General features: G+C 40.7%; 1 protein-coding gene across 1 annotated transcript; it reads left to right on the plus strand.

Annotated features, from left to right (window-relative positions):
* The first annotated feature begins 326 nt into the window (after nucleotides 1-326).
* On the plus strand, nucleotides 327-10613 carry LOC139463417 (src kinase-associated phosphoprotein 2-A-like). Its single transcript, XM_071244675.1, has 7 exons — nucleotides 327-417; nucleotides 4306-4458; nucleotides 5277-5360; nucleotides 5697-5813; nucleotides 6885-6979; nucleotides 7247-7346; nucleotides 8291-10613. The coding sequence occupies exons 1-7, from the start codon at nucleotides 378-380 to the stop codon at nucleotides 8875-8877; spliced, it is 1176 nt and encodes a 391-aa protein (XP_071100776.1). The 5' UTR covers nucleotides 327-377; the 3' UTR covers nucleotides 8878-10613.
* The last annotated feature ends 263 nt before the right edge of the window (nucleotides 10614-10876 follow it).

A 10876-nucleotide genomic window follows, 5' to 3' on the forward strand; every position in this document is an offset into this window, starting at 1 on the left:
TATTATCAACATCAACGGTTCACACCAGTGCTCCCGGTGTATGTGCGAGATCACTTTCCTAAAGTAAAATACTGGTTTCCGTGCGGCTGCACATGACCTCTTCCTCTTGTATCGTTACACGCCAGATATATTCGCCATGTTATTATCATAAATATAATAGAAACTAACGCTCGATTTCATTGGCTTATAGCATTACCATTATCCAATGAAATCAAACCACACAAATCCCTTCGGAATTTGTCTCCGTCGGGCTTTTACGGATTGTCACGAAACGTAACGAAACTTGCCTTAAATAAACCAGGAAGTAAATAGCTTGAGTTATGCATACATGAGGCATACCGCGGACCCAGCTTTCGGCTTGACAGGTTGTCAATATCATGGCTAACTTTAATGCCTCGATTCGAGGTATCCTATCAGGTTGGTGAATCTTTTTCAAAAGTTCTACATGTCCCCTATTTCACTGCTGACACAACATGAAAGCATTGTTCATGTTGTCTGTTAACTCTTGTGACACCTGCGACTTAACCCTTACAGAGTGTGGAGCACGCAGACTTGTGTCTGCAACTGTTAACAACTCGAGTGTTTACGTACGCACTGGTATTAAGTTTTGAAGACTTACTTTACGTTATGCTCGTATATCAACAGATATGTGGACAATCTTATATTAGTCATTCGAAACTAAGGATTGAATTTAATGATTAAATTTATATATGTTTAATTCCACTTGTGAACGAAGAGACACTGAAATGTTTGTCAATAATATTATTCATTTTTTAATGAATGCGTGTCAGCTTCGTCGTCTATCACGTAGGCGCAATGATGCTGAACATATATATATATATATATATATGTGTGTGTGTGTGTGTTTGATTGTTTGTTGTTTAACGCCGCACTCATCAATATTCCAGCTACATGACGACGGTCTGTAATTAATCAAGTCTTGACCAGACAATCCAGTAATTGACATCATGAGCATCGATCCACGCAAATGGGATACGATGTCATGCATCAACCAAGTCAGCGAGCCTGACCTCCCGATCCCGTTAGTCGCCTCTTACGACAATGATATATATATATACTGATTTAATACTGAACATTTGAGGTCACCCCTATTGGATATTATTTCATTCATAACATCAGTTACAGATGTGAAATGATTGTTTAGCAATATTCCAACTATATGACGGCGCGCGGTGTGTACAAAATCTAGTGATTGACATCATAAGCATCGATCCACGTAATTCAGATAAGGTCACACGCCTGTGTAGGTTGTTGGGGACGTTTATTTTTGCTCCCCACGAGGTGAGGTGAGGTGAAATAGGGTCTAACGTCGCGTTCAAGATTATTGCACTTATGTAGCAACGTGTGTGTGTGTGTGTGTGTGTGTGTGTGTGTGTGTGTGTGTGAGTGTGCGGCTGCTTGAAACAAGTCCGGACTAATGCGGATTTTATAGTGTTCACCCACTGAGATACCACGCCGCAGTTTAACATGAATACCCCACTCAGGCCCAGTATATGGACTCTGAGCCGACCAGTCCTTGGTTTAGCCCCTGAATGCCGAGTGCCAGACAGGGTAACATCAAGTACTTTTACGTTACGTCTTTTGGTATGACGCAGCCGGGGACCGAACCACCTTCCGCTCTCAGCGGGCAGACGCTCTACCACTAGGCCACGGAGGCGGCCCCCAGAAGTTGATGTGTAATGTGCAGGGTATATGACACATGGCCTCGTGACTTCATTAGTTATTGATGTGTAATGTTTCCTATCAATTTGCCTTGTAATGTTTACTATTAATGTGCCTCGTAACACGTCCAACGCTCCAATAAATGAATGTTTAAATCAGATGACATAAATATATAATTATATATTCGTACTGATGTTTAATTGCATGTGGTCGTTGTCACATGGCTGCGTTTGGAGTCGTTACACAATTCTGACACAACCGTCATGACCCGGAAGAGCGTCTCCGTGTCGGATGTACAGCTTGTAGTTCCCGACAAGGAGACATACATTGACTTGAAGATGAGCTCATTCTCACGCGAGCCACAGATACTGTCGTCGCCACTTGAAACACAATCACGAAATATCGCGAAGATAATGCGCTAAGATGTGTGCTTATACTTACAAAATACTTACAGTTACCTGACTGCCGACCATCATTCGGATTATGACCACGTGATCTAAACTCAATTATGTTTATCGGTAGCAAAACAACCAACCAAACAAACAAACTGTTCAGATTGTCCAAATATTATTAAAGCGCCATTAACACGAAGTCGTGATTCGTTATTCAATCCTCATATCTGTTAAAATTTCCTTTTGTTCTCGAGGATTTGGGTATTTCATAATAACATTCCAAATAACAGTTATGGTTATGGTTATCCACAAACATTTTATTTCAATAACCATATTGCCATTATTGTTCAATATTAAATCTTATATACTACCACATATGTACATTTTGCGTTACGGCGTTATCTATTAGTCTACTGATAACCCTTATTCGGTTATGAGGTTGCTAACCCACTATAAATATTCATTTGATAAAACTCATACATATCAGCTGTTTATGGAATAATTATTAATTCATTTTTACAAATTGAATGCATATTAGATAATATTGGTTGTGCGTCAGTAAGTCCGGTCTACTTCCCGTCGGTTCCAGATCGGTTTTGTTTACAAGTAATCTATGGTAGGAGTGTCGTCTACCTTTCACTGTCATGGTTCGTGCTGGGAACACAATGTGTAATATATAGAGAAGGAAATACACACGATATGCGATTACAGATTAACGGGAAAATACGTAAACAGCGAGACTGAGCATGTGGCTGGTACACTGACCATAAACGGCTTGAAGCCTGTGTGGGAACGGTTAGTGGGGTCTTGGGTTTGGGGGCTGTGGGTTTGTATGTTACGGGGTCACCATATACACATTTAATTAAACTAACCACCAAATATTTGAGTTCCCTCTCATTGATGTGTATTTGGTCATTGTGTCTATTTACCACATATTCACACTTGTACTTACTCTGCACATGGTTGGGTGTAATGCTGACGCTGGTTACCTTACAAGCCCGAAGGAGCAGGGATGGGTCTCTCTCTCTCTCTCTCTCTCTCTCTCTCTCTCTCTCTCTCTCTCTCTCTCTCTCTCTCTCTCTCTCTCTCTCACCACTCGTTCCTACGGGCCTGATGTTTAACAGTTTACCAGTTTAACTGTCGCGACCAAGTGGCACACGTTTGAAGTGTAATCATAAAAAAGTACAATGCTCGCGACAAAGCTAAATTCTATACCTTGTGTGTACAATATGTAGCCGACTGAGCAGTTGACTGTGTATGCCGTGCACAATGAAACTGAAATCAAGTTTGCGTATCAACAAGGATATTTTATCCCGATCAAAAGAGGAGTTGTATATCTGTTGGTAAGTGCGTGAGTGAGCTGATACGAACAGGGAAAATTTATAAAGACGCAGTCCTGTTGACACAGACCCTCTTAGTAAAGAGTACTTGACCGGATTATGTAATATGTTTATATATGTCGCTATTGATTAGGACCCACTGCCGATAACATTCTAGCATGATTTATATATCCTGTTTTGTTGTCAAAACTATATTAACGGAAGTAAACATGCGGTCATTATGGAGATAATTGAGTGAGTGAGTGAGTATGGTTTTACGCCGCTTTTAGCAATATTCCAGCAATATCACGTCGGGGGACACCACAAATGGGCTTCACACATTGTACCCATGTCGGGAATCGAACCCGGGTCTTCGGCGTGACGAGCGAACGCTTTAACCACTAGGCTACCCGACCGCCCCTTATGGAGATAAACTTTGCCAACAGTCCAAATTACATGTACAGTAAACCACTAAAGAAGTTGATATCCATAAATTCTCTTCCTCATGGGTATAACTTCTAAATGCCTTTCAAAGACTTGAGTCCGAATTCGGTTGTTTCTTTTAACCATTACTGCGTTGTGGAATTAGTTGTCTACAAACAGCATAAATAATTTACTCGTTACATTAATTATCCATACAACACACTATATCAACACAGCGCTATTACTTAAACGCTCTTGAACATACAATACTAGTAGCCCATCTAAAAGATCGCTAGGGAGGTAGCCAAGTGATAAAAGCGTTCGCTCGACACGCCGATGGTGCGGGTTCGAATCTCCTTATGGATACAATTCTTGATATGACACTAATATTGCTAGTGGCGTATAACCCCCCTATCATACGTTCGCTTTGGGAACATGGCTACCTTGCTTGACAGGTATTTGAACTGACACACACATTTTGTTCACAGAGGTCGATGCGTTTTTCAACGAGACTCTGCGTAATGAAAAGGTGTCACGTAAGGCCCTGCTTCATAAGGAGAAACTACTGGACCAAGTCCACAAGTTCCGACAAGCCTACCCAGAACTACTTTCGACATCTGCCGATCCTATCCGAATTGACGGTGAGTAACTCTAAATGGAAACAAATATTCCAGGCACCTAACAATTCCAGTGCTACTCTATACGTATATAAGAAGACACCTGCAGCCAATCAGAAAACGGTAGTGGGTGTGGCCTACTTATTTCTTTGTTTATGGGACCATGAACGCAAAACATATTGCTTGGTTAGCCAATCATATGCCATGGAATCACTTGCAATTTATTTATATGAGATAATAACTTTCCTGACCGCGTCATACCAAAAAATGTAAAAAAGATGTTACTTGGTTAAACCCTACCTGGTGCTCGACATTAAGGGGCTAAAACAACACACATACACACACACACACACACACACACACACACACACACACACACACGTTCAGCTTAATTTCACCCCACCACTTCACATTTCATTTCATGATGCCAAAAGTAAGTTTAAAGAATACTCATCTTACATTTTCGAAATATTTGGCAGGTAAACCTAAGATCAGAATTCAACATGCAAGTAGTAAATGATTTTATATTTCAATTCCGTTGCTGCACATTGGACACAATACTTTGGTACAGGACATCCTGTGTCAGATACGACTAATATCAACATTTGTGTAGACAGCATAGCCCTGTTGCTTGACAACGGTGTAAGGATCTATACCGAAATGTCGCCTTGACAAATAAAGAAGTTGTTATCCATAAACCTTGTCTATTTTGTTATCCGTCAACTTCTACGTAATGCCTATCAAACAATTCAGCATAGCCCTGTGTTCTAGAGATTAACGTGTGAATTTTGGATATGACTGCCCCGAGAACGTGTGTGAATAACTATGTGTTCTCTATCCAGCTGATGACTTAATTCCTGAAGTTCCAGCCAGAACTCTCAAAGACATCACCAAGGCGGGCTTCCTGGAGAAAAGAAGAAAGAAAGGTTTGTGTCCTACTTGAGGAAGATCGGTTGAGTAGTACAAATGTATCCATTGCCAGGCCGATCATATAATTCTGTGTGTATGTGTATGTGTATGTGTGTGTCTGTGTGCATTGCTTGTGTGTCTGTCTGTCTGTGTCTGTGCGTGTCTGTCTGTCTTTGCGTGCGTGCACGTGGTCGAGAGAGAAAGAGAGAGAGAGAGAGAGAGAGAGAGAGAGAGAGAGAGAGAGAGAGAGAGAGAGAGAGAGGCGGGGGAGGGGGGAGGGAGAGAAAATCTGAAAAATAGATCATTCCTCTTTCCCCGTGAACAAGCTGGCAATATACACTGCTCTATTTCAGAGACGCTCTTCCACCGAGGTAGTTACCAAAGGCGGTACTGTGTCATCCAAAACAGCATCTTCTATTACTTCGTCAACTTCACAGATAAGAAACAGGCAGGAGCCTTCAGCCTCGCAGGTACAGTATAAGGCAGATACTACCCCTGTCATGTGGAGACTGTTTATGCTAAACGTCAACACCAGATAATAATTTGTCTCTGTTATCCGCCGAAACCTATACCTAAAATACAGCTGGGCGTATAAGGCAGAATGGTACAGTAACTGCAATCTATAAGAATGGACCACTGAAATTCAGTGATGACACCAGGTGTACACATTCTTTTCAAATCCTGCAATAGACCGAAATCTGCAGAACAGTGGTCACGAACAGGATATCGATCTCGTTACACAATTTTGACTGGACTATGCATAAAAATTATGCATATTTTCAAGCCTAGTTCGGCAAGGGTGGAAACTGGACTTTTAAAGTCAGTTAACTCCCTTGCCTAGGGAAGTTGCAAACAGTCCGTTACGATCAGGGGTGGAATTGAGTATTAGCAACACATGCTTGTCGTTAAGAGGCGACTAAAGTGAGTGGGTGGTCACGCTCGCTGACGAGGTTGAAGCATGTCATTGTATCTCAAATGCGTGGATCTGTGCTGATGACATCAATAAGTGGATTGTCTTGTCCAGACGCGATTATTTACAGAACGCCGTCATATAGCTGGAACATTGCTGAGTGCGGCGTCAAACAACCAAGCAATAACAAACACTTGACAAAGAGAGGTATATTAGGTGAGGCACGGTGGCGGGCGAAATGTTTGAAAATAAGTAAAATATTCTGATTTATTTCCTAATAATTTGTACATGAGCAGACCAAAAATCCTGTGGCACATTCATACGCATGTTATGTCACCATATATACTACTCACAAAGTTTAAGGACTACCCAATTCTTACATATTTCTAATGTAGTCTGTCTGTTACTATAGTAATATGAAAGAATCGGGTGCTCTTTAACTTCTTTGAGTAGTACATTTTCATACACAATCACTTCCTCGAAATACTAAATACATAATACTAAAATACGTTTGTAAAGTTTTAAAAAATTATTGTCCTGTTAAACATTCTCCTACGTATTGTTCAGTTTTACAGTTAATACATACCACCTATAATGACTTTGTTTACTTGTATATCATGCTTTAATACAGGCTACAAGTTCAGAAAGGCTGCTTACCTCCCCGAGGAAAGCCACAAGAAAGATCTTAGTTTCGAGCTGTCATCGCCAGGAAAACGTTCTTACCAGGTAAATACATCCACTATCTACCTAGCTTCCTTGGATTACTGGTCAACAAGAAATCTCTAAAAGTCTTGCCGTGATCACGTCCGGGCGAGGGTATAGCAAAGTAACAAAAATCTCCGGGGAAATGTGATGGTGTGTTTGCTGAACGATGTTCATGTTGTAAACATGAATCGATGCTATGTCTTAATTGCTATTCACTCTTTTTCGTAATTTTATTATTTACCAAAGGATGAATACTAACGTTGTACACGTTTATACATTTTGTTCTAGTTTTTGGCAGAAAATACGCAGGATTTCAAAGAATGGAAAGAGGCCGTGGAGAAAAACAACTCTGAAAAGAATAATAAAAAAAATAATAATAAGTCGGAAGGTACGGTGTTTTTGTTGAGCAATCGTCTAGCTTTATATGAATATTTTGTCAAAAATATAAATGATAAATTTTCGAGACTACTACTTTAAAGAAATGGGTTTGAAAACTTTAATGCAAATACATTTGCCTATTTTTATGAAACGGTGACTTACTCTGAAACAAACATTTGAAAAACTTATATGTCAAAATAGAATCAACGCCCTGTTTTGAAATGTCGATCCGGAGGGTGCGAATAGGACAATGCCCTATGTTTTGTAATTATTACACTTTGCCTGGTACCGCCTTAGTGGTCTCGTGGTACAGTGTCTGCCCGGAGAGCGGATCCCCGATCCCCGATTCGATCCCCGATTCGATCTTCGGCCGCGTCATACCAAAAGACGTTAAAAGATTGTACTTGTTTCCCTGAAACGCGCTCGGCATTAAGGGGCTATAACAAGGACCTGTCGGCTCGGTTCATGTTAAACTATAGTGTGTTATCTCAGTGGGCTAGCACTATAAAAGTTCGTCGCTGTGTAAGTGCAATAATCTTGAACGCGAAGTTAAACCCCATTTCACCTCACCTCACCTCACCTTCGCTTGGTATATCGTAAATGACTGAGGGGTGGGATACACATATTGTACAGTATCCATGAAGTCACATGTCAGACTAGATTCGTTTCAATAACTTCGTATACCGTTCCGCCAACCAAATGTTTCAAAATTTAAGTTTGAAAAGTTTGATCTTCCTACTAACACGTTTGTTTACTGGTTACTTCATGCCAATACTTTATAGAGAGTCAATTTAGGAAGCAAAGTGACCCTTGAAATGTCATTCGAAAACAACCACTTTCAGTCTTTTCAGAAATTATGTAACAAATTATCAACACATCAGTATTTCGACCAACGAGTGTACGGTTACAAAAAGAATCGTTAAATAATACAATGAATCGTTTCAACGTTTACAGCAATGTCCACCCCTAAAGGAGAGACTGAGTTTGTGAAAGACGACAGCGACGATGACGAGTATTACGTCGCTGTGCCCGCCGACAGAGAGGAGAACAACAATAAACAACATGATAATGACAGTGAAGACGACAGCGATGATGGACAAAATTATGAGGTCGTTTTACCAGATAAAGATGTTGATAGAAATGGAACTAAACCAGAGAGTCCAAAGCCTCCCCCTGTGCCAAAGAAAACGGCACCAAAGAAAAAGGCAGCGAAGAAAACGGCGCTAAAGACATCTATAACAAATCGTGCCCCCATGCAACCTCCGCCGTTACCTAAACACAATGCCAAAACTAAACCTGCAGCTAATAACGGCTTGTACGAAGACTGTGATGCAAAGTCGGATGACGACGAGAACTACGCCGACCCGATGGAGTACGGCAAAGAATCTGATGAAGATTTCGACGATGAGGAAAACTATGACGATGTTGAAAGTACTTTGAAGGACCCTGCTGCTGAAAAAACACCCGTACAGGATGATGATGACGATTTGTATTATACCGACGTCATTTCCGGGAAAGCACAAGAGGAAGTGACGCATTGAATATACCCGGACCCTATTTCGAGGTTTGAAAATAGCACCCATTTTAAAAGGCCGCGATTCGTGTGATCAGATACGAATCCGGAAGTTTGAAAAGTTTGAGGTACACAATGCAGGGTGGATGGGTGGGGACACGCACGTGCCTGAACCCCCTGCACCCACGACCCTCCAGTGATAAACGTGCTGTTTCTATGCCAACAATGTTTTTTTAAATACTGATCCGGTTTGTGATGTTATACTTACTTGTTACATTGTATAGATATGTGGTTGAGACTGTTTTATATAACACACTGAACTGTGGTGTCTGCAGTCAACAATAATGCTGGCAATAAATCGTGGTTGGACAATAAGTGCAGAGCGGGTCCAGGATGTTTAAAGGGGGGGAGGCAGAGGGTGATAAAATGTTCACAACGTCAGGTGTTGTGGTTCATTACAGTTGGTAGGGTAAGACGAAAGATTTATCAAATTAAATATTTAATATGTTTCTAATACCCTGATTACAGTCAAAAGCCAGCTGATGTTCCAACCACACCACTACCACACCGTCATTCTAGGGGTCCCCGCTGGGACATTTCCTCAGAGGACGGTTTCCAACTGAAAGTGTTTCCCCACCCACCCACCCACTTTTTCTATCCCCCGCCCAACAAAGTTGGCGAGGGATATAGAAACGGGCTCCGTACGTGCGTCCGTCACGTTTCGTTTCCGGAGCATAACTCAGAAACCGTTCAATATTTTTTCATGAAACTTTGCAGGTCTGTCAAGTACATGCTAAACTGGTGCCTTTTGCTATTTAGAAATTTTAGAATTTTTTATTCTTTACGTTTCCATGGCAACAAGATGGACTTAGGTTCTGTGAGGGTAGGGTTCGTTTCCGGAGCATAACTCATAAACCGTCCAAAATTTTTTCATGAAACTTTGCAGGTCTGTCAGGTACATGCTGAACTGGTGCCTTTTGCTATTTAGAAATTTTAGAATTTTTTATTCTTTACGTTTCCATGGCAACAAGATGGACTTAGGTTCCAAACTCTTCATTTTTTTTTACAATTTCCATGACAAGTTCAACCTCAGGGGCGGGGGATATAGCCACGTTAGTGGCAAACTCTTGCTAGGAACTGAAAAGAGGAAGTTTGGTGGGGGATGCAAGACATATTTTGAGACGGTGGTTTTCTTACATTAACCACTAATCATAAGAGGACATTGGAAGCGAATATTGACAGCCTGTAGACTGTAGATGGGATCATGGAGGTATTTGTTAATCATCGGATGTGACCGTGTTGACAGGATCTTTTTAGGAACCGACCTTCGGATATTCTTGGGGGCCTGGGATTTTATCGAGAAAAAAAAAATTGTCCAAGAATATGTTTGAAAAAAATTATTATTATTCTGATTGTTGTTTAAAAGAAATTGTCTTTTACAAAAAAATACAATGTTGCAAGATGTATCGGTTCTTGGGGATACCAAAGGTAACAGTTTGTTATTAGAGGTAATTGGTAGTGAATGCTTAATATCATGTAGATATTAGGATATCGTGTTTTTATATCCTTTTATTCTCTGTGGGTAATCCTTTCACACTGATGGAAGAAAGTCAGTCAAACAGTTCGCACAGTTTATGTCATAGGTGATCAGACTTGGTTAGAATTAGTCTGTCTGTGACAGATTTTAGCTTATGACATTTTAGTGAACTTGACAAATGCTGACGAATTTGGATATTCATATTATTATATTTTGTCAGTTGTAAATAAAACTGTGATATAAATGCTGAGTTGTCTGTTTATATATAAATTTGATAATATATTCAATGTGGGGAAAATTTCATATTGGGAAGTGGCTATTTGGTGTATTGTCCGCGTAGGAAATTGTCCTGTGGATAAATGTCCGAGTGGGAAATGTTTCAGTGGATAAATGTCCGTGCGGGACATTGTCCTGTGGATAAATGTCCGTGTGGAAGTGGCAGTGTGGGGTATTGTCCTGTGGATAAATGTCCGAGCGGGAAATTGCCCTG

The sequence above is a fragment of the Haliotis cracherodii genome, unplaced genomic scaffold (assembly GCF_022045235.1).
Source record: "Haliotis cracherodii isolate W230 unplaced genomic scaffold, xgHalCrac1.p SCAF_16, whole genome shotgun sequence".
NCBI lineage: Eukaryota > Metazoa > Mollusca > Gastropoda > Lepetellida > Haliotidae > Haliotis > Haliotis cracherodii.